This window comes from Platalea leucorodia (genome assembly GCF_965183815.1).
Source record: "Platalea leucorodia genome assembly, chromosome: 6".
NCBI lineage: Eukaryota > Metazoa > Chordata > Aves > Pelecaniformes > Threskiornithidae > Platalea > Platalea leucorodia.
This window is the reverse complement of record NC_138828.1, coordinates 72,515,548-72,543,187: the sequence shown is the minus strand read 5'-3', so window position 1 is coordinate 72,543,187 and position 27,640 is coordinate 72,515,548. Positions and strand designations below refer to the sequence as shown.

Below are 27,640 nucleotides of genomic sequence, written 5' to 3'. Positions count from 1 at the left end.
CAGCTGAGGCCGGTTCCCAAAAACAACTGGAAAACTGTTGAAACAGTCTGTAATTATCTAAATTTCACTCAAGTCACATTTCGGTAAGACTTGACTATATTAGTGTCCTGAAGCCTCTCTGCTTTCGAAATACATCAGTTTGATGAATTATTTTGTTCTTGTAGAACTAAGATTAAGCATTTGTTTTTAGCCATGAGAAGGACATTTTTTATTATCCATAAAATTTCTTTTCCATTTCTCTATACTTCCTTCTTCAATGGTGTTTATCGCTCTGAATGACTAGAACAACTTTTTTTTTAATTGGATTTAATTGTAAATTGGACTTCTGTGAGAAAGAAATGATTAAATGAGGCATTTAGACCATGGAATTTGTGAAGGATTATTAGCAAGTCAAATAAGTGGTTAAAAAAACACATCCACAACAATTGATCAAATTTTCTCAATTTTTATGTTTAACGAATAGAAAATGGGATGTTACACTTTCAGATCTTCACTAAGAAAAAAGGGCATTTTCTTTCTATAGCTCACTGTCCCACAAGCCTGTTCTTAAACTAATGTACAATGATTGCAACACATTTTGGGCAAGAAAAAAGAAAGAATTTTAAGTGACTGTGGAAGTATGTAAACACAACTGAGCTTATATCTGAAATGAGCTAGGCTTGCAGCCAGTGTGGTCTTCTGGAAAGGGTTAATTCACTAAGGTGAGAGAACTTGGTCTCTTTTGGTCATTCAAACATACTCACAACATTGTAGATTCAGAAACTGGGCAAGTTCCTCCCTTGGGATGTTAGGAAAGGATAGTAAAAGGGATACCTTTGCAGTGGAGACCAATACCAAATTCAGCTGAGTAAAACTAAGATGCTTTAAGCAACAGTCCTGCCAACAACAGATCAGCCACACAGAAGTCACGTTAGCATCACAGCCCTGATAAACAGTGAATGGTCAAGCTAAGTTCACTGCCACCTTATTACTACAGTAGACATTCTCTTCAGGTGTTTTCCTCAGGTGTTTTTAATCTCACACTCTCAAAATTTTTGGTTTATTTTGTTCACCACCTTTTTTTTTTTTTTAGGTTCTATATGTGCTTTTTCTCCCTTTTGGTGAAAATTCAACACCACGGGGTCGCCACTTATTCTGAGAAGAATTACAGCTCACCATGACCTCTAGTATTTCCAATGTTTAAAATATCATCAAGATCAGATACTGCCATTTCCTCTCTGCAACGAGAATATCACAAGTATCGTATTCTTGTCCTCTAAAACATGACATGTCTAACTGTTATGGAGCCTGGTGTTGTAGCTAATGACATTTTTGTAGCGCAAAGCCCCGCTGAGATAATGGTGTGGCTGGCAGAAGGACACTCTTCAATAACAGTAATATGACTATTACTCTTTTGAAAATAGCTTTCTTGGTATCCTTTACTCAAGAGGAAAAAAAAAAATATTTTCCAACTTTTTAAGCACTTCTTTCATTTTACTACCACACCATACTTTGGAGATCTTAGACATCAGCTCTGAATTTGAGTCTTAGAGTATGGACATTTTTCAGAAATCAAAATTAGTTTATATTGTCTTCAGTTAATTTTTCATACAGGCAAATTCACAGAATGAAACTGTGAGCATTAACAACGGTATGAGGGAGTTTCCTTTCAGTTTCACTGATTTTCATCAAGTTGGAAAAATCAAGAAGTATTATAATCTCCCACCTTCATCCCTAAAAAAGTCACCATTAATTCAAAACTGAGAAAGATTATGGAATAAAACACATATTTGGCTAACTAAGGGAGAAAATAGATCAGCATTTATGGCATCTGTTGCCTGATACGGTATTAGAGTGACTGATGCCTGCTAATTTCAGTAATGAGCTATATATGCATATAAATTAAAGTATTTTGTTTCTTTCAGTTTAGTCACAGTCAAATAAATCCTAAATTAATTCCATTGCACAGCTTCAAGTCTCTATTAATAACTTTAAGTGCAAGTATACCTTACTTCAATTATTTTCATGGTTTTGAAGTAGCCCCATGTAGAGCATTTTCCAGTAGTTTGCTCTTGAACTAAGAAAAGCTTGGATGATGGTAATGGGATTCACAAGCTGAATGAAAGGTTGCACCCCACTTGCCTGGAAAAGTAAAAAAATGTGGTCCTAACCATTACAGGTACTTGATCAAATACATTAGTATGCTCAAAAGTATCAGGAATATCTAGAAGGATGGTACAGTAGTTCGTCACCAACTTGGACACAGGAGTCCCTCTTCTGCCATAGCCTTCTCATGTGACCTTAGCTAAGTGCTTCAGTATCTTCTGCCCCTGTCTGTAGAAACATGAATCATTACACCTCTAAGCAGCTGTAAAATTAGGTATAGGAGGTAGTTTAGTGCTCAGATACACAAGTAATCAAGAGAGTAGTGACAGCCAATTCAGGTAATAGTGCTTAATAAAAGCACTATAAAGACTGAAAGCCATTTTCAAAGTGTGAAAAGTGTACACTGCTGTGGAAGTGGAGGTACAGAAATCAGTAGATGATTGACTCCAATCCCACATATCAAGTTGCCACAGAGCTGAGAGCAGAACCTGGCTCCCACTTCAGACCACACCATTTCTCAGGCACATCTTTCCAACGGCATGAGCGCTGATAGAACAAACATTTGATATAAAACTTTATAGAGGAAGATAAAATAAATATTTCTTGCTCCACTGCTTCCCAAGGATAAAGTATACTTTGGGGACAATATGCACATCACAGGCTATTGGGCTTTTACAACCATACTGCAAAAGCACTGGATAGTTTTAGTGGAAATGCATATTATTCTTGTTTGCACAAACTAACCAGTATTATGTACATAATGATATTTGTTAAAACAATGAAGTTTTCTATATGCATTCACCTCTGTGGCATTATTCATGAGTGGTACAGTGATTTGAACCAAAAAAACCCAAATGAACTGTTACGTCAATACAGTTCTTATATGTTTGAATTACGACATCACACAAGAACACAAAATTGCTACTCTTCTATTTATAGTTTTGCTAATCTAAAATATTCTCATGTTACCCACCATTTGCTCAAGTGTAAATTACATCTAGCTCAAGAGGCAATATGTATATTAGGTGGATTCTACATAGAGCTGATATCTGTTGTGCTTACCACAGCTGAGGAATATTTATAGCATGTATATATAATTAGTCCAAATACACTCAATAACCATTACCTGAAAAAACTTTGTATCTCCAAGAACAAATATCCAATCCAATGTGGTAAAAGCAAGGGCATACACATGCTTTATATCATAAAAAAGAATTAGGGGCCTTTCAATTCAAAAAAATTGGAAGAAGTTGATAAGCATCCAGAGCTAAATCCAGGCATTGTCCTTCTCTAGCTGATTCCCACTGATTTATTTGGACTGTCTGGCAATAGCCAAAACCGGAACATGACTATTAAGGCATTAAGAGGTGCACAGTAAAGCCATATTTGTAACACAACGAGCATTTTGAGACATCTAGCTTCGTTCTCACTGATCTCAACAGAAAACAGAAACAAGGAAATGTGATGTGGCCATCAGCCAAGAAAACAGATTTTTATTTAAGTTTGAGCACTGTCTTAGATGTTACATGTCTGTTTCAGGGTGTTTTAATGCTTCCTGCTTTTGTGTGAATCAGAAAAACAGAGTAATAACTAAATCAGATTTTCCTTCTAGATTTGGCCTGTATGGTTTGACCTGAGAGTCACTGGACAGCACTGCTATTAGGATTTCAAACTAATTCTGCAGTCTTCTTTGTATGTCTGTCTACTTTTCAGATTCTCCAGCCTTTTTCGGAGAGTCATGAGGCTGTGGTGACAGAACCTCAGTAGGTCTCAGCAGCCATCAAAGCTTCTTAAAATTGCTACTGTACTTCCACACAAAAACACATAAGATGAATAACCAAGCAGATACAGTCATATATATTCAGTACTCATGATGGAGTCACCAGCTTGAATGGATATAGACAGGACAAACATGAATAGTGCTTAAAAATCAGATTAAGGGACATAAAATGGTTAGTGTAGTCATAAGGAGTCACATTCCATCATGCTTTATTCATGGGAAATGCACTAGTGAAGAAAGATACTTTTCAAATTAAGTATGAAATGAATTTTTGTTGGCAGAATGATAAAGTCAGGCATATCTTTGAGGTGAGCAAAGGATACAAAATCTGTATAGCTTCATTAGGTTTCTGAGGGGAATGGGACATTCCTATACATTGATTGGGGAACCTACTAATTAGAAAGAGTTACATAACTGAAGGACAAGAAAAAAGGAGTTTCAGAGCTGGTTTTACCTCATTGATGATGAAGCATGGTGTTTTTTATCATTGTACTTAGGGGTTTGCATTTAAATTGCATTACAGTGTCTCAATTCTTCAAGCTTAATGAGTGTTTTAGTCTCAATATAAACTGTTCCTAATTATTATGTTAATAATTTTTTATAATAATCCAAAGTTTATTTGCAATTAGAAAGAGCTGAAGATCTTTGTATGTCAAACAAATTTTAAATAAAATTCAGCTAATTTTGCTTTGAACTTTAAAATGCATTTTGGTCTGATCATGTTTGCAGACTGAATGTATGAACAATGTAATTCCTGTCTCTCGGGAAGTTCTAATACTTGAACATTAGTTTACGCTCAAAAAAAAGATATGGCTCTTAATGGAGCAAAATAATTATGACTATTGATTTGAAAATGTAATTTTCCTACTTTATCAATTGACCTAAAGTATTTAATTTTGAACTGATACCATTTTTTCCATTTTAAAATATCACAAGCAGATTACAACAATAATCAGCTTCCACCCTGCTGCAACTCCAGAAGTTCAGAATAACGCCATCTTACAAAAGGAAATATATACTTCAGTTTCCTCAGTGAAACATTTCTGTATTATCAAAAGATTTTGATTTCAGACTTCTTGATTGATCCAAAGTGGTTTCTTTCACAGCAGTTCAGTACTACACTGTGCTTCCTTGTGATTATGACTATGTCCATCTATGAGATGAGGTTGCTGGCTAGAATGCGTCTCCCATTATGTAGGTATACCCATAGCACTCGCATGATGCACGCTTTGTTCACTCAGAGGTGGTGGTGTGTTGGATTATGGGAGATGCAAACAGGTGAGAGATTTGGATCTACAGGGAATAAGAGTATCAGATTCCAGCACCTTTGAAGAAATGTCATATCACAGAAATGTAGTCTAGCTTTGAACTGACCCAAAATGAAATCAGTTTGAAAAGGTAAACTTGAATTCCATTCAAACTTTCAAAGCCAGCTTTATTTTCCTAATATAAGGCTCAATTTTTGTAAAGGAAATAATGGAATTTTGATTGGCAAAAAGTTTAATTACGCATTCAAAAGTTATTCAGAGGAAAAGTCTGTTCCAAAATTCAATGAAATTTAACTGAAATTAGTGCTTTTCTGTAAAAGAAAAAAACAAAACAGAGTGATAGAATTCCTTGTTATCTCCCATCTATGTCACCTTTCAGACATGACGAAGTGGAAGCAACTTCTTCTCTAGATTGCCAGAAATGGAGAGAAAATCTCAGTGCTATGGTGTTGGAAAAGTATCATTTTATACCTCTCTTATTTCTAGATTCTATCAATAAATATCTGAAACCATAGATAAAAGAGTGGGCTAAATAACACCTGCTGTGATGCATTGCAGGAATTATTACTTCCTTATGTTAATCCTCCTACAAGGTAGTACTTCACATGCAATTTAGCTACGTATCAAATCTGCAGAATATTTAGATGACGCACCGTTCACTCATGAAAAGCAGTGCTGACATCATGGGGTTCTATGCTGTATTCAGTGAAATCCACCTCACACTGTATCATTAAAAGTGCGATTTTTTCCTAAATGTCTGGGGAAATTTCTGAATGCATTAGTTAAAATGAATACTGGAAAGAACTACAACAGTCTACCATTTTCCAAAATCCTATAAAAACAGACTAGAAGAATTCAGTGAATCAGCTAATGATTTACAATGTTAGAGAAAGAGGCATGTGTTGCCACAGCCAGAAATAAATTTGAAATCCCAAAGAAAACTACTGTTTGAAAACAATCAAGCTGCTAAAGAAGATGATGCTAGGACTGATTCTCAAAACTTTGCTTCCCTTTTAATTCTATAAAAGAACATAATTCCTTTTCTAATGCTATTCTGTGAAAGCTGTAAAAGAAATGAAGATGCAATTTTGCATTCACAAGAAAACTGCGACTCCTTGGTAAACAAGAATCTGTTTGAAGCCAAGATTAAATGAAAATTTCTCTCCAGAGCTCTTTACACGTCTAATAAGGCAAAATAAAATCATACTGCCATTAAATACATCTAGTCTGAAAAATATATCAAGCAGCTACATGAAACCTGTAAAATAAAGTTTGCACCTTGGGCAAGCAGAACAAGCTGCAAATCATTACAGCTTTTCTTTGAGAGAAGTTTAAACCAAAACTATTGAGTGCCATCTTACAATCTCAAGACCTCTTCTGAGAAATTTGAGGTACATCACCAAAACAAAACTAAGAAAAGTCATCCTGACACTTTGAGGGATGTGGGTGGCATCTTCTGTGGCCACTGGGAGGGATTTACAGGTAGCAGAGACTTGTCAACAAGCCACTGAAGTCAGCACAAAAGGTCCTATAGCTGTAAACTGCAGTAGGGTTTTGATCCAAGAACACTGTCATTTGTTTTTGCCAAAAGTCTGCTGAAAGGTTGCCCTGTGGTAGCCTTAGTAAAGGCTTCACCAGAAGCTCCAGGGACTGAGCTAACTGATTGTTATTATCCCAGGGAAAAACAAAAGTTTATTGCTCTGTGGAAGATGTGGGAATGTTTGGCTGTTGTTTTGCGCCACAAGAATTTTAACACTGATTTAATGAAATTAGCTACAAAAGTTCTGATCTTTTGATTAAGAATTTGGTTTCAACTCCAATGAAAGCAAACATAAAATTATCTAGATTTGGGGTCTTTCTCATCTTTTTGCATTGTGCCTGATTTCCATTTTACCTCTTTTCCACTGGAGAAGGAAGTGAAAGAATTACAAAATCAGAAGGTTTTCACTGATCTCAGCTGAAATGAAAAATACTTATATTTCCCAACAACAGGAGCATAACTTATATGCTTTAAAGCTTACACACACAACAAACCTTCTCTAAGACCACCTCACTGACACTGTGTTTTAGCCCTTCTTTATGATCCTTGTGATGTGATGCAATGACAAAAGCACATAATCATACAGGTAAAAAACTTGTTCTTTGAAAACCTGACAAGAAAATTAGGCAATCACATGGACACCATCTCTGGCACATTACAGACAGCAGGAACAGGGAGGAGAGCAGGAGCACCCTTTTTGGTGGTAGTATGGACATTTAGATTGGATTAAGTTAATCGTGACACCTTACAATAACCTACAAGGCTAGTTTTGTTAGAAGTCTACTTTCAAGGGCAGTAGAGCGAGCTAGTCACCTTCATAGGGGAGTTACCATACTTTTTAGTACAGAGTTTATGTATTTTACTTTTACAGAAATTGTTTTATATCAAAGTTGAGATCAAACTCTGATCCCTGTTCCATTAAAATATACTGACTCTAATACTTGCATTTTCTCCTCATGCATAAGTGAGCACAGGCAATAAAGGTAAAGACAAATTTAAAATTATCTGCTAAGCAGGTCTTTTGACTGAGATGGCAATCCCAGGAAGGCAACAAATTAGACTTCTGAAAATAAGTAGGAATAATAATAAACATCCTATGCCAGAAAGATTTAACCTAATACAATCTAAAGTACAACTGCTATTATTTGAAAGCAAAGTTACTCATTTAAACTAATGAATTTTAAATTGTTTCTTATTAATAAACCAAAAAAAGGTCAAATAGAGCTAGCAGAGCTAGGCAGAAAATGCAAGGAACACGAAATGTGTTTTGTCATAGTAAAAAGTCAGCTGGACAATCTAGTAGAGTTCAAGCCCAAGTTGATAGCATGTCCTCACGGGCAGTGCAGTATAAAACAGGAAAGAATGACTTATCTGTTTAGCGTCACCATTGGTGATGTGAGCTGCACAAACTAGCACAGAGGATTGTATGTTTTACTTGTCTTTTTTTGGGACAATGCAAGGTCTTCAGAAATCCCAATGATGACTAATGGTACAGGCACTAACCAAGGTGAAGCTCCCTTGACAGACACCTAAGATTTAAAATAGGAGCAGCTGAAACAGCTTAAAAGGAAAAAGAGACAAAATACAATAGTGGCAAGCATGAATGGAGGCTGATACTGCAAAAAGGCAATTCAATTTATAATAATTCCTGCCCCAGGATATCATCTAAACCAAAAGGCATCAACAAATTCAGAAAGCAGTAGAACTACAGCACAGTGCAGACTCGAAGTGGGGAAGAGACTCAGACTGTGACTAAGAAGAGAGAACTGTGCAGAGCTGATCCCTTGCAGGGGAACCACAGACAAGACATTCGTCTAATGCTACTTCCATGCCCATGGAGGTGGAGGGGCACTGATCTGATCAGTCTGAAAATAGTGATGTGGTACCATAGACTGAGAGCAAGAACTTGAGTGCTGATGACAGGCCATCAGCCTGGATGGTCTTGATTTGTGTGGGTCAGTTTAGTGTAACCCTTCAGCAGCATTATTTTAAAGCAGCCCTTCTCAACATCTCATTGATCTTCTGTTATGATGACTGGCTAGTCACCCATGCATTAAGCTAAAAAGATAATTGGACTTCAAATACAGGAGCTTTCACTTTTAGGTTTAACAGAAAAGTGAAAGGAATTTGCACTGCTAAATCCATTACTATTTTTCCACAAGCAGCAAATAGCCACAGATTGTTGTGAAAAGCCTGTAACGACTGATCAGGGATTGTACATATTGGTGTACAACTCGGTGTTATGAAAAATATCATCAGAAGTCAGATGTTCCTCAGGATAGACTGAAATGTTGTAAAAATTCTCACCTTTGCTACATAGCCATCATTGGTGTCTGTGAATGGCCAGAGCCTGGGTAACCACACAAGCCTTAAGGCTGGAAAAGATCTGGTGGTAGTTGGAAACAGCTACCCATTAATGTTGTAGAGATGTTCACTTCTTGTGCACAGGATTCATTGTGACTGGCAACATGAAAGCACGATTTTCCAGTTAGGTTGGCACTGAAGCTAAGTGACACAAAGAACTGAAATTATTAGGTTATTATTAGGTTTGGTGCATTGGATAAAAACGTAGCTGACCTAAGCCCATAACCCTGACCTCATTGCCACATCAAAATCATTAGGATTTAATTAGGCACTGTCAAATCTTGAGGTTAGTTTACCATAACAGAAGGTCTTTGCAACTAATTTAGCTGCATCTACATTCTGTTAGCATATAGCATTCAGGTAACATGTTTTCTAGTAGAAAGGTTTCTTTTGCATAGACTGACTTGTTTTAGTGGAAAGTAATTGGAACTTCTGATATCATCTTAATCACTCATGCATGTACCCTATTATAAAGCAGTAATTTATAAAATTTTACTATTATAAACTCTCAAGTCAGCAATTTTATTTTTTTTTTTTTTAAGATAAGTGAAAGTTTTAATTAAAGATCCCTTTTTGTTGCTATGAAAACACTTTTGTTTTGTGACAGGACAGAGATTTGGTTCAGAAAAGCTATTAACTTAGTGGCAACACTGGAAACATCAAAAGTTGTCAAGAAACAATTGAACTGATTTACTAGACCTTATCACAGCCAGTGAATAGCAGAGAAGCCTTTGCGAGTCTCCATGCTGTTCATAGCTCTTTCGAAGAGTAAACTTGACATTGAAAATAAGGAGAAAAGTTTCAGGACCTGCTCAAATATAAAGCATCTTTAAGACCTTTTGTAAGTGATAAAACATAACTGGCTTTTATTGAGAAAAGAGGGTTTCTGATTGACGATGTTGCTTTCTTATGAATGAGCTGACAAAAAGAATCTCTGAAATCTATTGCAAGGAGAAACAGGTTGACAGGTATGTCCAACAGAAAAGATACTCCTTGAGAAAACGTGTTGCTAAAATACAGAAAGTCTAAATTCCACTTTAACTGTAATAGGCTTCCCTGTGAGATCAGGAAACACATAATAGACTATGAAGCATCTTTTTCAGCTAGAAAGTGGGAATATTCACCTTCTTTGGAATTACTATGAGAATAACCTCATTAATAACTGAACTGGAAGGCTCTCTGAGGGAAGTTGCTATGGGAATAAAATGTCAAATTTCAGTGGACCAAACTGTTTTCTCCTACAATAAAACTTACCAGAGTGATCCTCAGGTGAAGGAAAATTCTTTAAATGAAGTTACCAACAAAATCCTCAGTGAGGCATCAGTCAATCTTACCCATGTGGAGGCCTCTATAATGCTAACCATGCCAGGGGGAAGCTAAGAAACCTCTCTGCTTTAGGCTTCTTTGGGTGGTGGCTCCAAGACCACTGTTCTTACAGAGTGGGATTTCAGAAAATGAGGCTCAGTGCTATCTTAATGGGAGGTTAGGGAGCCATGTGAACAGGATTTTACCCAAACACCTAGACAAAGTATGAGTTGTTCTCCTCTTTTTCTTCTAAGTCCAGATCCCGAGAGATGAGGATTCTGTCTCCAAAATTGGAACTGGAAGAATTATGTCTTCTATTTTTAACCACAACTACAAATGAAACACTGCGGGCAAGTAAGGACACTAAAGGGTCAGAAAGATTCACATTTCAATTGGGATTGCCTCCTATTTAGTGTTTTTAAACCTAACCAACCCCATGGGCTTCAAATGAATGATGCCAGTTCTAACTTGCCGCAGAAGGGTGCCTGAAGTGCAGAACGTTAGGCTGGTTTTTCGTTTGTCATTTTAAGATTAAAGCTTATCACTTTGATAGCAGTGATGTTCCCCCAGCAAAAACCTTTCAAAAGAAGCAGGCAAACCTGCATGTTATAAATGTGATTGTCCAGGTCTGGTTTATCTTTTGGGATTTGAAAATAGTATCAAAATTGCAAGAATTTCAAGAACATTTAAGGATCGTTTCTGAAGATGTCCAGGCATTTATGTCTTGTGGCTCTTCCTCATCAAAAAAAGTCACAAATATCAACTTGAAAAACAACCTGTATCTCTCAGGACTCTGAGGGCACTAACTGGCCTTGCTGACCACAACCAGCATCCCCTGCCCCCCCCACCATGCTGCCCATGGGCTCAGGAGCCCCATTGCAGCTCAGGTCTAGATCAGGCTGCTATGAAACAAGCTGTGTGAGAAAGAGTCACAAGGAGCCTGGTTGGGACCTGCCATGGCTTTGCTGAGCTGCACTTCAGCTCAGTCCTCACCTGAGCTAGATTGCAGGTACATCTGTGCCCGGCCATGCACCTCAGCTACCCTCTGGATCTTGGCTGACCACAGTTACTGTCACTGACCTGCCCTGTTCGCCTGGCTTGGGGACAGGGCAGCTGCACCCTGCCCGCTCCTGCTGCCCAGTGGCATTTCCAGAGCTACACCCTGGGCCATGGATCCCAGCAGTGGGATCCAGTTGTAAGGTTGCACAGCAGTAGCTGAGGGTGGTACGGGGACTGGAAACAGGAAAAGCTGCCTCTCATTATGGAAAAAGGCAGTGCTTAATGAAATTAGCAGCACATATATTGAGTACATTTAAGTGCCAGGGCAGCAGTACAGAAGAGTTAAAGAAAATTGCAAGTATTCCATTACTGCCTGGACACAAAGAAGCACCTCAAAGTCCAGCAGAAGCTAGATGCCTCTTATAGTAGCCAGATTTCCATCGACTGTTTAAATAAAAGAAACAACTTTTAAGAGGGCTGACCTCCTCCATTAACCCCATCCTTTAACCCACCCATAGTTATCCATCCCCCACAATTAAATGACTTTCACTATGTACTTCAGCGCTCAAGTTGCATCTTACTCATAGGTCTTGTAAATTTTTAAAACTAAGTTATACTTCTAAAAAAAATGAAATCCATTTTAGGGATGGAACCTCAAATCCAAATCTCTGAGGTTCCAGAGGGACTGACCTGAATCTAGCTTTACAGTTCTGTTTTTCTGAGTTTTCTGGAGCCAAAAAGGGGATGTTTTTGATTCTAGCTAGGATTCTTACTATTTCACTATGTGAATAATTTCATTTCATAAGAATCACTTTGCTTTGTCTGCAATTTTGGAGTAAAAGCAGGTTTCCCAAAGTTTTTTTTACCTACATGTTCAGGACCAAACTTTTGTTGATCCAACATGATCGATTTTTCCCAACTTCTGTTGAAGCAATAGCCTGAGTTATTAGTTAACATTAAAACACCTTTCTATTTTGATTCTTCACTTACTGTGACTGTTTTCCTTCAGGGTGTGGAGAAAGTGTAGAAAAAAGAACTGATAGTAACAGCTATATTTAATTCATAAAGAACTTGTGGAAATTCAGTGCAACTCAAATTTCTTCATCTCAAGGTTTACAGATAAATATTTAATGATGGAATTGCTAGTTTTGGTATTGAGACTGAAAAAGATGGATTGACTGCTGTGCATACAATGGCCACCTAACTGCAGAAGCTTTTTTACTTGGAGCTGATTACTTATTCTCTGATCATTGCACTACTTGCCTTTGGGAAATCCTTCAAGTGATGAAGTAAAGATAGTTTCAGCCTGATAAGAGTATGCTTATTTACAAGCAATTACACCAAAGTTGATAGGACCATGTATTGCTGAAAACAGTAAATATGAATAAGGAAATCAGGGCCTTTGCCTTATCTATCTGCTGCTAAGATTAGGAGTGAAACATGAAAGATTTAAAGCAAAGCAAACATAGGTACACTTACAAAACAAACCAAATCCACCTCTTCTCCATTCCTAGGTTTTGATGTCAGCTGGCACAGAGGTGACTGAGGAGAGGAGGAGGGCTTCAGACCAGCCACAGTTCCCAGTCATGGCTGGGGGTTGGCATTAACAGCAGAGGGTCAGTAGACTCTCTAAGCCACAATTTAACTTATAAAGATTTACCTTATATCACCACACAACAGGAGTAAATAAAAAGTTTCATTTGACGTAGAGGGTGTGTAGCTGACAGATATTAATGGAAAGAACATAACTTCTAATTTTAACAGAAGTTATTAGTTGCAAAGCACAAATAGTGAACTGCAGAGGATACAATTGCTCAATGTAGCAGAAGATTTGTTAGTTTTAATGCCTGAAACATTCGGTGGTATTAAATGTGCTTATACCAATTCTGTATAATCACAGAAACAGAATCTCAAGTAAGTTTAATTATAGAAGTTAGATGAAAATAATGAATATTGGTGACTCAGTTCTAGAGTCCCCTACCACATACACTGGGTTTGTTTTGATGAGAGTAAGGTATGTATAAAAATATCTATGTACATATAGAGAGAAAGAAAGAGAGAAAGAACTATTCTCTAAAAATATATGTGTATCTGTATTATATTTTCTTGACTAGGATAAAATGGTAAATCCATAGATCAGAGCTTACTCTGGCTGTTTATGAAAAGAATATTAAACAGCCTTGGTTTCTTCACAGTACAGAATGGAAATCCTTCAAAATAACAAGAAAAACTTTATTTCCCACCACCAGGTCTCTCTTTTTTTTTTTTTTTTTTTTGTTATGTTAGTCTGTTAGTCAACAAATACAGGTGGAAAAAGGACTGAAAATCAGCTTAGTATCACTAAAGACTAGAAGAAACATATTGCATATGACAGTAGTCAGCATTCTTTCCCAGGTGGTCTGCTGGGCTGAATTTTTATTTTCCAATTTAGAATGTAGCACTGCAGGAGGTTCTTTGCAACATCCAGGACATCCAGTCACTGGAAACATCAGAATGTCATTGATCCACATATGTCTGTGAATCAAAAGATGTATATGATCTACCTAGCAGAGGAAGGTTAGGAGGTTGAGAGCTGATCCTGTAGTTACTCATTAGCATTTGTATGCCCAGGGAAGCATTCAAAATTCTCTGCATCTCACTAGAAACAATGAGAAAAATGAATGCCACAAGCAGTATCTTTTCTCTGTAAGGTACAGCAACTACACTGAAAGGGTTGCTTTCTATTAATGCATCTAAAATCTGTGCCTGTGCTCCCTCTGACACCTGTGAGAGAGACTGATGGCTCCTGGCTTTGGAGAACCAAAGGTCTGAATTCAGGGCAGCACTCCGCATAAGTGCTTGAAAGCACTGAAAACATGGCATTTCTTCACTGCCGCATATTACTTAATCTTTTCTAAACAGCAGACATAACCTCTCCTCACTCTCAGAAAAGCCTTGTGAAAAGCTATTCAGAGAGAAGATGCTATCCTAGCAACAGCTAGAATTTGCCTAGCCAGCAGACAAGCTCCACTTGCACATCTTGCCTCCCACTGCCAATGTTTACAACTGCCCCAGCAGTTATCCTCTGGTTGCTCTCTTCTCCCGTTCATCAGTAGAGAGCTCCCTAACTTGAACAAGGATTGCCCTGTTGAAAGTTTGGATCAGTGGGAAAAGTTCTCTACCCTATGACTCTCTTCCAGCAAAATCTCACAGCACTTAGTGGTGACATTTTTGTTTAACAGAAGATCAATAGATCCTGCAAGAAAGTCTTTCAACACTGAGATCTTTGCAGAGAATTTCACACTAAAAATTTATTTCTCTTTCTAATTTTTATCTGCTATTATTATTTGCACCATAGAACAATCTAGTTTAATAGTTTAGCATAAAATCTTAAGCAAAAGACCTCAAAGACATGTCACTGGGCTGGAAACAAGTTGGAAATAATGGCATAATTGGCATACTGTTGCTGAAAAATCACAGGTCAAGGCTGTGCAGAGAAGAATCTCATGAAGCAGCAAAAGACTTCTGGCTTATCTGTTCCCTCCCATTATATCCAAACCAATCTCAGTAAAGGCTAACTTTGTTTTATGACAACGCCCTGCACATAAGAGTGTGTAGCTATCTCTGTAGTTTTCATAGGCTAAAACAGCCAAACATGAAGCTGGACTTAAAATAATAACTTTTTGCTACTTCTCAGAAAGGATCTTTTGGTTAGCTTTTGTTCTTTGACTTCAAGCTCTGTGTAGCGGATCACAGTGCCTAAGATGTGGTATTGCCCCAAAAGAGTTTGCAGCCTTTACAGCTTGGACAAAGATTTATCTAAACCTAACCCCAAAAGGCATAAAAACAATCTTCATAACCTAAAGTGAGAAGAGTCCAGAGGGAAGCAGGGGATAGTTTCAGAAAGGTGTGAAGGACACTCAGGAGGTTAATGGTGATTTTGTGATTATACTGCATTTCTGTTTTAACAGGATGGCTAAGAACAGTTTTCATTGCTCAGCAAGGGAGGCAGAACAATATCAAAAGGAAATAATAATTACTGGAAGGATTAACTCAGTTTGCATTTTTAGATCTTAAATAAGGAACAGCGGTTTCCTTACTACTGCAAAAGTGGGAAAAAGAAGGAAAATATTTTTCATCCATTGCAGTATATTGCCTCATAGTATATTTAACTTACTCAACACAAGAGTCTTTCTTACACAGAACAGTGGTACCAGTACAATGACAAAGCCAGTGCTCTATTTCATTCACTATCAAACCAAGCTAAAACTGACAGGCCAGAAAAGTACAACAGCTGTGGAACTTACCTAAAGTTTCCAAACTTCAAAGAACTGTAATTAACATATTTTTTAAAAAAAAGAAAGAAAGAGAGAAAATGCCAGAGAAAGTGGAAATAAACTCAAAAGCAAGAGAATATTGCCAGATAGAAGTAGGAAGCTAAAAAGCACAGACTTAATTCATATTTCAATTTGAATCAGATAAACAAACTGTAGGGTAGATTTGATGAATATATGCAAAACAAACATTTTCACGATAGAAAAACATAGCAAAGTATTAATGAAATATAAAATACAGACTTTTATATTATGATACGATATTATGAAGAAAATATTTACGGGGATATAAAATTTGGGAAATAAATTTCAGATTCATCAACTATGTTTAATTACCATTTAAGCCTCAAAACCCTGTATAATAGGCTGTCACCAACTCTAGTAATGCTTTCCAAGAAGGGTTCCTTCAATTTAAAAGGGAAATGTCTTTGTCTTAATTATGAAATGAATGAAAGTAACTTGTGTGTCTATATTGCACTTAATAACCTTGACAGAAAATAGGGTACATTTCTAAGAATAGAAGTATTATAGAATTTGATACTCTTGTGTCAAGACCTTTGACAGAAATCATAGAAAAGGGGTGGAGGAGAAAAAACGATTATAGATAGAAAGAATCTTCCATTAGTTATAGCAGAAACTAATCATAGTCAAAACTGAAAAAAGAACCCTGATGGACTGAATACAAGTGAAATAAACTGAAACCATAGAATCATAGAATCATTTAGGTTAGGAAAGACCTTTAAGATCGTCGAGTCCAACCCTAAACTAAACACTGCCAAGTCCACCACTAAGCCACGTCCCTAAGGGCCAAATCACCGGTAAGCTTTCCTTGGTTGCATATGGCTAGGTTTCCTGACAGACAAAGAATGCCAGATTGGAAAATACAGAAAGCTGACAGCCTCTAGAAATGAAGCAGTGATTTAAGAAGAGACATCATTTTACAAATGTTTTTTACAGAGTTCAAATTTCCAGTGGTTAAAAAAAACCTGTCCAATTGCCTCACAAATCCTAGCCTGTCAGTTCAGACTGTTTCATTTACTTACAAAAATACACAAGTTGATAAGAGTCAATGTGGAAATTAAGGAAGCTAAAGATAAGGTCAAATTGATCAGGTGAGAGACAATTACAGTGTAAACAAGTCTTCTGGTTATTGGGGTGGAAAATAATTTATTTGGGAACAAAAGGAAGAAAGTCCTCATTTCTGTGATACAAAAATACACCCTTACTCTTAGAGTCCCTTGTTGCTGGACTCCTCAGGTGAATGCTGACTGCCTGAGGGAACAGGCCAATATATAGCACCAAGATTTTTCTGAGGACAACCTGAAAACAGGTCACATGCTGCACTTTCATTATATTTGTCAGATTCTGGTAAGTGAGGAATCTGAAAGGGAAAGCCAGGTAGTACTCACCAGTGATGCAACAGATGCCTTTGTTCTTTCTTCTTTTCTCCAGCAGTTTGTGTTTTATAAAGGTACAGTACTAGGAACTATCAAAAAAACCCTTTGCATAGAGGAAGTACAATAAAAGTCCATCTACTACATTAAGACAAAGAGTAAGAACTTGAAGTGTACGGTATAACGTTGTACTGTATACACATGATGTATCATTTATACAGTATAATGTTCATTTCTAAGAGTTTAAAATGAAGTCAAAGGATGTTCCATGAAATACTGTATTAAGAGAATCTGTTCTAGGTCTGATAAATGTATTAACACTCAACCTCCACTTGTACTGAGAAGGTGTAGGCACCTTGGTCCCCATCAGTGCTCATCTGCAGACACTGTGTGATATAAACAGACATTTCTGATAAAGGAAGTAGTTTCCTGGGATCAAATGCAGCCAAATAAAAGCCACTGTTATTCTTCAAAACAGTTAATGTATTAGAGACTGAACCCCAGAGAGTAAACCAGCTTTGTTCTTCTTTAACCAAAGGAAAAAACATCAAGACATTTGCGTCTTCTGTTTCTGCAAATGCCCTGTATTTGTTACTCATGCCAAATTGTGATTGAGTCCAAGGAAACTCAGAATATTATTTAGTTAAGAAAACAACATTTATTATTAGCACAAGTTTCTGATCTTTGCAGAATAATAATCTTTTACTTTTTCCTGTTGCAGGGAAGCTTACATATACACACATACACAGTGTTCACAAGTACAACAGCAAATTCAGCAACAGCTCAACATAGGCTTACATTAGGCAGTAAGTAATGTAGTTTAAGGTAATCCATTTAACTAGTTCATTAAATTAAGCAGAACTGTGCTCAAGAGAGATCAGGTCCCCTGATGTGCACACTGCTTACTACTGCTGCTCTTCCCCCTCCAGAGAGTCCACACCTCTCCTGCTAAGTTTGGTGGATAAGTCCCCTACTTTTTGTCCCTTCCCCTCAAATGTTTTACCATGAAAGGATACTTTGGAGCTCCACTACCAGGCTGAACTTGAAGTTGTCCTTTTCCTTTTAATATCCTCTGAGAATTTTTTTCTTTGTATTGATTGATCTCAATAGGAACCTTTTCTCTTCCACACCTTTCCCACCATCTCAGCATTAGCTCACTCTAGCTAAGTTGAAATACTGTGAAACCTCCAAAATGAGTTTGACAATCTTTTCCTCTTCTCCGCCCTTCAGTTCTCGGTCCCAGGTTTCACTGCCCCCTAGGTTTTGCATCACGAAGGTTTCTGCTTCTGCTTTCCCAGTCTTGCTGTTCAATGAGGAAGCTAGAAAAAAGTAAGTCTTGTGCTTGGCCAAAAAAAACCCTGCCTTCTTCGTTCTTATGCCCACATTCAGAAGAGACTGTACAAAGACAGTCCTGGTAGGACAGGACCTACTTTCTTTGAGTATCTATGAGCAAGATCATAATTTCTTACTATTTTTTCTTCCAAAGATTTTCTCAGTCATTTTCTAATTAAGTCAGGTACAACATTTGATTCTGGGCTGAACTTCCTCCATTCACTGGACAGCATATTACTTAAGGTTCACAAAAAAACACATTCCCACATTACTGCTAACTTTGTAACCCACATCCACACACCCACATCAAAGAATTCCTTCACTTTCATGCCAGATGCCATCAAAGACTCAGTGGATGTCACACTGGAGTCCAAAGGGAGGAGATAGACCTGTTCCCCCTTGTTCTATGGGAAGGTGTCAGAGAGGAGTGAGTGCAACCAGCCTCATGATCTCCCTGGCAGAAGTGAAAGACTGATCTTTTGAACTCTACCGGAAGCGAAGCCAATATTGAGGAGTCAGTTTAATGTCTCTGTACATTTGAACACCATTTCCATGTCCATGGGAAAACCAAGCATTTACTTTTCAGTGTGCTGCTTTTTCCACCATTTAGCTTCTCCAGTCCTGCAGAACCCAGCTCTCTGAGAGCCTACTCTTTTGGCACAGAAAACCACAGCAGCACAGCTGAAGGAGCAGAGCCTTACCTTTTCTCTGCAAGAAACATCTGGGGGCAGGGATGGGAGACAATTTATAAATTTGTAAAGGAGTGATTCCAAAAGCAATGGTGTTGCGATTTAGACAATAATCTTGTTTTCTCAGAGTTTATTTCACATTCAGAGTTTTCCCTGATCTCGGATAGGAGTCTCTAAGCTTATCTTGCTTGATGTTTGGTTAGTTTTGAATTATTTATACTTAGTTACCCAAAAAGGCTATCTTGACATCCAGGCACACTACATAACACACATAGCAACATGGGTAAAATGTTACCTCTCCTGAGCACTTACACTTCCTAGATAACAAGCCACCAAGAAATTCCTTAACGCTCTTAGAGGTGGGTGTCATGCCAACCACTTCTGTAAATTCTGGAAGGCTACAAAAGCAACAGCAAAGTCTTACATGATGCCTTTGTTTAAGACAGAGATCCTGACAAGGATGTTCCCACCAAAGCAGAAAATTAAATCTTGGAATTGTGGAAAATATGTCTAGGAAGGAACTTGAAAATTCATCTGGTCCATCTCTAAGCCATTGCTGTCAGAGATTTTGTTGAATCTGGATGGTGGTAAAGCAAAATAAAATTGTAAATACTTTAGCTGTCCCTTGAAAAAGTCTTGGTTCTAATCCTGACAGTGTGAGGTAAATCAGATATTGCACAACATTTTTAGGAGAGTCCAATTGGGGAACAGAGATGCAGCTCATTTGAGGGAGCAAGAAGCTAAGATGGAAGTGCCAGATTCATCCTGCTTTTCTTTAGAGTTCCCTGTAGAAAAGGGAAATCTGTGATCTAGTATTAAACTTTACCTATAATTATCATTTAGTATCTGAAGAGGTCCACATTATTTGTCTACATTATACCAAAGCTTTAAGAAGACTAAGTCAGGAAGATAACGGCTGATGGTGGTTGCAATGCCATGATATTCCTTCTGAACCTCCATTGAGATAGACCACGCAAGCTCTTGACACCAGTTTGGCAGCTGGTACCTCTGTGACTGCCTGGAATTACCATATTGTTCATTTGTGTTCTCCTTTCTGTCTATATTCTCCTACTGTTTCACACCATTGCTATAACTGCAAGCTCGACACGGATCACTATTTTGTTCTGTGTTGGTACAGACACTAGCATTAGGGTTCCTGAAATGTATTGCACTACACAAAATGGTGACTTCATGTCTAAAGTTCAATAAATGGAAAATAAAATTGTGTATAATTCAACATGGTCATAAAACAAAAAATAAAAATCCAATGGTCTGGATCTTATTTATCTAAAACCTTGATATCCAGCATAAAATAATGCCTTCAACAGCTGTGTTTTATCCATTTTTTGACACAGAACTGCCTTAGAGCATTTTTAAGTCACAATGTGGCATTCCAGCCCAATCCTCTTCTAAAAGGGAATTAGAATATTCATCTTTGGGAAGGAAAAAGTAAAATGCTGCATAACCCACAGCAGAAATTGCATGAACAAACCAAAAATCCAGCAGAAATATTAATCCCAGCCTATATTTACCTTCACTAACAAAAGGTTATTTACGTTCTAAACCCTTTATTTAACTGTTCTGTAGGGCTATATTTTATGAAACAATTAGTTTGAAAAGAGTATGTTATTAGCCTCGTGCTTTGAGCTCTTTGCAGATGTTATACGGCCGCCTCAGACATTATCCATTACAGCTTTGTGGTGGCAGGCTGATGAGCACTATCATATCACTGACAATAACTGGACACTGCATACTCTATTTTGAATCTGACTCATTCTGACATTTAACCATTGCTTTAAATTGGTTCCAAGTGAAACCTTCGTGTGTCATTTTTCCCCTACGTCACTTTTATAGGTCTTCAGCTTCCACTGCGCTTTATATAAACTCAGCCATTTAGCTGAATTTAGCTACCTGAACCGTATTAATTGTAGGCCTTTTTGTTAGATCTGTATCTAATTTTTATGCTTTTAGTACAAGACGGTCTTTTCAGCAGCTGATCATTTAATAATGACTTCTTCTGCAACTCGGCAACAACTTAAAATCCTTCATTTAAGCTGAAGGCTTTTCTAAAGAAGAGAGGTAGAAATCAATTTGAAATTACAGCTTAGAATTTAAAGTTTAACTCCAGAGGGTGGATGCTATATTCTCTACTACATAAGATTTCCACTGAGCTCTGTAGTTATGACACTACATCAGAATGAAGCTTTATGACTCAGGCAAAGCAGAGGGACTTCAGCACTGCCTTGAAGTTAAGTAGGTACATAAGCACTACAGTGGATCAGGGACTGGCCATGTAGAAATAAGCCAAGGCATGTTGCTGTGCCTCTTTTCCCTCATACAAGACTACAGTTCTGAGGCACAGCATGTCACACTGACCTCTGCAAAGGAGTGTTCAAGCCCTATAGCTTAGGATGCTCAGTGAAATGCTCTTTGGAAATACATATTTGCTTTAAATGTAAAGTCACCTGCTATAAAAATAAAAACAAGTTCTTTAAAAGTTCAGTGCACTTGTTTCTAAAAGTAGCTGTAGCAAACCTGACTTTTTAAGCCCCAAATAATCAAGCACACTGCCGTATCACTTCACAGGACCAGCTTTTAGCCTCTAACACTTTTGTTTCCTATCCTTTCCTCTGTATCTTCCACCACAATATAGGCAAATATGTTATTGCTACTTGGTAGTAGTAATCTCTCTCCTGCGTCAGCTCCTTTCCAAATTACTCTCTTCTACTCTTTCACTCTCACCTGTTCAATATCACTGAAGTTTTAACAGAGCACAGTCAAGCAAACCCAGGATGAAAGATACTCTTTACAGTCACCAGGCTATTGCCAATGTATTTGTTACTTATGATATTTACTGAGAATTTGCAAATAACATTTACCAGTGGGGAATATTCCCCTCACCCTTCTATTGCCATTCTTGTGAATTTATTGCTTTTTCTGAAGAGTTGAACATGAGGAAAGATGTACTCCTTTGCTCTCCTGATATTAGTACTGGATACACACATTCAGGAGAGGATAGTTGTTATGACAATAGGAAATATTTGAGGTAAAGAGAGTCAACGTGCCTTTGCTTCAGCAGTATTAACCAAAATGAAACTGTTTTTCTTTTACCCAAGTACTGAATTGACTACAGAATTAGTGTAGTATCTAGCTTGAAAACACTTTCTAAATGTCTGAAAAAATGCCATAGTTTCAGACCATTAAAGTATCTAGCTTTGATTAGAGGTAGTGATGCTGTTACACCAGACCTAGTTGTCTACCCAACCTATACAACAATAAAAATCAAGAAATGAAACATATTTTTCCATTGAGCTTCTTTAGCTCGAACTCTGTTCACTACATTTTCCTAGCTGTTGTTGTGCTTTAGCCTAGGCTAAGAAGAAAAATTGAGATAAATACAGCATGGGTTTACCAGAAGTTTTTGCACAAGAGTAACCAGATATTTTTTCCTTGATGAGAAAATTATTTTATAGATGGTAGAGTTGGCTTAGACTTAATTTTTCTCAATTTCAATGAAGTGATATATAAGAAAGGGTAAGAAAAGCTGAAGAAGGTGAGGATTAACTGGCAAAACGCAAGGTGGATAACACAGGAAAAAATGTTGTTTTGAAATGGGAATTATGAGGCTGATGGGGGTTAACAGCAAAGGAGATGAAGTCTGGAAATGATCCAGCTGAATATTTACACACAATATTCAGTGGACTTGATTACTGGCATGGAGCTGATGGGAGTGGTGATAATACAAAACATTGGTAAAGTAATGGACAATCAGAGCATCACAAGGAAAGAAGTGGGTGATCATCTTTGAGAATATGAATAATAAAAATGGGCTGAAATTCAGTCATGCAAAATGCAAGGTCATGTACATAGGAACACCAAAAGTTTCTGCTGTAGATTGGAGCTCATCAGTGGAAATTACTGAACAGGGCACTGGTGGGCTAACTGATCACAGGGTGACTGAACTATCCACAGGATATGTCCATGAAAAGGGCATATGTAGTTATAGGCTGTACCAGGAAAGTTATTTCCAGTAGAGATCAGGAAGTATTATTTCCAGCACAAGGTCCTGGTGAAAACTCACCGGCAATTTTGTGCATAATTTGGGTTATCTGTGTGCAACTGAGACAGGTTCAAATACATGCAGATGAGGGGCACAGGGAATAAAAAAGCAGCAGAAATAAGAGAAAACTAGAAGAGGTTTTCTTACAAATCAAAGAGTGAGAGAGGACGCTTTTGCTGTCTACAATGCACTGGAGTAATCATGGAGGGTGGAGAGCTGTTTAAGCTAAGAAAAAGTTGAAATAAACATAAATCTTATAAATAGGTTAAGAATCATTTAATCAGGAAAACAGATGTTTCTAACCATTCAAAGAGTGAAGTTCTGGAAGATCCTTCTAGCAAAAATAGAACATAGAGAACAAATATAGCTAGTTTAAAAATGGTATGTATGATGGCCTTTAAAAAGATCAGTGTTTGATAATGATGTGTTATGCTGTCTGTGATAACTGGGGATTTACAGCCCGTAGTCCAGCCTTCTGGGTGGATCATTTTTTATTATCCTAAGTATGGTGGGGAGTCTACATACAACTTATAGTTTTTAGATCTACTCAATGGATCGGCACCTATTTTCATTAGACGGAAAGCATGAGTTGTAACACTAGAGCAAATACTCTATGGGGTTGACAGGCAGTACCTGGGTGCTCTTCACATAGTATTTCCATGTATTTCTTTGTAAAGTGGTACACTGAATAAGTAACTTTTTCTATGATTTACAAAGTGACAATAAACGGTTTTAAACCTCTTCTTCCAAAATTCTTATTTTATTCTACATCCGTCATTAACACATATGAACATAAAATGACAATACTTTTTTCTGCTCGTTTTTCTCATTTTAAGAGGCAGCTGTGACATTACACACAATACACTAAATAGCTTAGTTCCTACTATGCCTGCATATTCATACACAGCTCATTTATTCCAGTTCTCTTTGAATTGATAAGCATTGTCATTCTTGAGCAAAATTATACCATCTCAGGAAACAAAACTACTTTCTCTTGCTATACTTTCTCTTTTGCTTTTTTTTTGTTAATTTTATATGGAGTCCAATATTGTGGAAAACAGCGACTCTTGTAGCTACTAGTGGGAAAATGAAATACAGCTTGATTTTGAATTAAACCTGGTGAGATATATGTTCAAAGAGGAGATATTTTCCTATGTTATTTAGGTACTTGGGAAAACGCCATCCTGAATAATTTGTAAGTAGTATAGGAAATAGGTTATTGTTTCAAAAGCAATGGACACTTCTGAACTAGATGGTTGTGCTAAGCATATCTTAAGAGGAAAAAGAGAGATGACATTAGGAACATTCATAATGGGGAAAAAACAGAACAAAACAAAACCAGGAAAAGAATAAATAATGACCTAATAGAAATCCATAAATACTTTATGTGGGTTTTTTTATTAGATATTAATAATGGCTGCTTTACAGAAATGTTTTCCTGAGGGAAAAAGAACTAAGGGGCATGAAATCTTCTCTGCAGTAATTTATTATTGAACTTTGTTTGAAAACTGACCATAGCCTTGTCTCATGGAAAAAAAAAAGTGGTAATAATTAATGCAAACTGCTAACTCAAGAGAGCCCAATCACAAGTCTTACAATTTTCTTACCTTAGGATGTACAGACAAGATTAATACCATGCTTTCACTCTTGGGTATTTCTTGGTGAGTTACCTCCAGGTTTACAAGACTAACTGTGCATGATCAAGATTTTACCTGGGGGGGAGGTGTGCGGGGGGGGGGGGGGGGGGGGGGGCTTCATTCTCTCTCACTTGTTTACATAGCATGACCTATGACTGAAATTTTGTATCAGCACAAGAAAATCACAGCTATTGCACCACAATACACGAATAGTAAATAATCTGTCCCATTCTCCACGCAAACAATGGAGTCTTGTAAACCAAACCTCATCAAATACCTCTTCAAGCTTTGTCAAGGAACAAGGAATCATAATTGTTCTCTTAAATGCAAGTAAACGTATATTCACCCTTTTAAGCCCTTTACATGCATTTAATATAGTTCTTCCCTATTACCAAAACAATACAAATATCTCCATGTGTCCTGAACACATAGGGAAGAGCACACATGGGTTTGATTTGTAGTGAACCTCACAAAGCCAAAACAATGTGATAGTCAATTGAGACACAATCACTTCCTAATAAAATACATTGGGAACTACCGGGAGAGGAATATACTCAAAATTAAGCATCAATCGTCCAAATAGGCAACAACATCTATAAGTAACATTAAAAACACTTCTAGTGATAATACACAAACGTCTGCTTCCTAAGAGTGCAGTGTTCTCTTTGTTTCAAAAGCCAAAATGACTGTAATTGAAATGCAGTCACATAACTCCAGTTAAATATAGTCCACGTATGAAAATTACATGGAAATGCATAAATAGTGAAGAAACACCGTGTTTTATGCAAACTTTCCCATTGCCTTTCAAAAACTTCACAAGATACACTTTCTTATGACCTATTATCTAGGCAGGGAGAAAAATCTCAGAGTAATAGAATAAGCTAAAAAAAAGTTTCAGAAAGTAAAGGTAATGGAAGAAGTACACTGACTGAGACATCACCATTTAAAACGGGCAGGTGGGCAAAGAGTCAACTATAAATGAAAACAGAAAAGCGGGCACCCATCTCCAAAACGATGCCCGTTGATAAACGCGCGTATGGAAGTTACCTGCCATGTGCTTAAACGCCGAGCGACGCTGCGCTAGACTTCAGACGAGCTCGGCTAAAAGCAAATACCCACGCAGCCGGCGCGAACGGCTAAACAAAGGTGGGCTTTCCCTCCTCCTTCCCCGGGCAGCGCACCCCACGGCAGCCAGCCCGCCGGAGGGTCCGTGCCCGGCTGCTCCGCGGCGGGAGGCGGCGGCGGCTGCCCGCGGCCCCCGGTGCCGCGCGGCGGGGCCGGGCGGGGCTCGCGGGCGCGGTACCGCGGACAGCTCCGCACTCACCGTCCTCGTTCTCGTCGAAGACGGGCGCCCGGTGGGAGTGGCTGCCCCCCATGTTAGTCCGCGGCCGGCTCCGCATCCCCCGCCGCCAGCATCCCGCGGGGCGCGCCGGCAGGCACCCCGGCGCCGGGGCAGCTGCCTGCCCGCCCGCCGCCTCCCCGGCCCGGCCCGGCCGGGGGAGCCTCCGCAGGGCTAGCAGTCACCCTGCGACATGAAAGCGATCCGCCTGCCCCTGGCAGAGATCGCTGCTGGCTGGCGCGCACCGACTTGGCCCGTCTCTCATCGCGGAGGGGCAGGGGAGGGAGGGAGTTAGGGGAGGAGGGAAGGAGGGAGGGAGGAGGCGGAGGTCCTGCTGCGGGTGGCTTTTGGTAAGCGGTAAAAGCTGGATCTACCTGGATCCTCGCGGATCCTCCCTCCGCTTTTCCTCCTCCCAGACCTCCGCTGGGGAGCGCGGAGCCCCCGCTCCTGCCCCGGCAGAGGGGCCGGCACCCGCGGCGGCGCTGCCCGGGGCGAGGGGACGGAGCTGCCCCTGCCGCCCGGAGGAGCTGGCCGGCCCCAGCACCGGCACCCGAGGGCTCCCGGGACCCGAGGCGGGTGAGGGGTTGGGAGGGGTAAGCGCTGCCTTGGGTCGAGATGATTTATTTTTTTTGCGGGAGAGGGCCGGCTGACCGAACTTCACTGAGTTTACAAAGGGGAAAAGGAAGAAAAAGAGAGAAATTCCCTCCCCTTTCTCTTCCGGCTGGGCCGCCCCCGGAGCGCTGGCAGACGGCAGGCAGGGCCCGCCGGGGCTGCCCGCCGGCGGCGGAGCGGGGCGGGGCGGGGGCCCAGCCCGGCCCGGCCCCACAGCGCCACCTGCCGGCGGGACGGGGGCGTCCCCCGGGCGGGCCCGGGGAGGGCAGCGGGGAGCCCTGGGGTCGTCCTTCTGGCTGGGCAGTAAATTTTTTGTGTGTGTGTGTGTGTACACACACACACACACCCCCACCCCCCCCCACACACACACCCCAACGTGCACATCTTGAAATGACTCCACTATAAAAGTGCATTACGGAAAACTACTAGAGACCTTAAGGTATAACATGAATCACCTGCTATATAACAAGTACTGAGGTCTTTCTAGAGTTGCTATTAATATTTATACACAGAAATAGCTGTCCTGCTCCCTTCCAAAAATGCTACCGTTAGCAACTTTTGAGGTGAAGTAGAAACAATTATTTGTGAAGCTTTCTCCAAAAGGAAACAGGTAAAAAAAAAAAAAAATGTATCTACGTTATTATTGTATCCAAGTCAAAGTCTGTGCAGTTCCTGTAGAGGAAACCTGTAGACAAAAAAAAAAAAGTATCAAACAGAGGTTGCATTTTTGGCTTCTCCACTGTTACAAGGGGAGAAGAGGTAGAAGGAATAGGAGCCTGAAGCCAGGGTATGTGCATTTTCATATATACAGGCAGAAAGACTCTAGTGTTCTCCTGTAATATCTACCACCTTCTTTCAGTATAGCTGTTTAGAAAAGCCCAGGAACAAGCTCTACGTAAAGTAGGAGAACTTTCAGTCTCTTT

At 39.0% G+C, this 27,640-nt stretch overlaps 1 protein-coding gene across 2 annotated transcripts in view; it reads right to left on the bottom strand.

Annotated features, from left to right (window-relative positions):
* Positions 1-26,166, bottom strand: part of STK32B (serine/threonine kinase 32B) — a gene marked incomplete at both ends in the record, with an annotated part of 177,057 nt that extends 150,891 nt beyond the window's left edge. Inside the window, one exon of one of the 2 annotated variants that reach the window (XM_082315307.1) lies at positions 26,091-26,166. In XM_082315307.1, the coding sequence (XP_082171433.1) occupies positions 26,091-26,166 (76 nt within the window). The remainder of the gene's footprint in view (positions 1-26,090) is intronic. The other variant, XM_082315308.1, reaches the window with a different exon arrangement.
* Between the last annotated feature and the right edge of the window lie 1,474 nt (positions 26,167-27,640).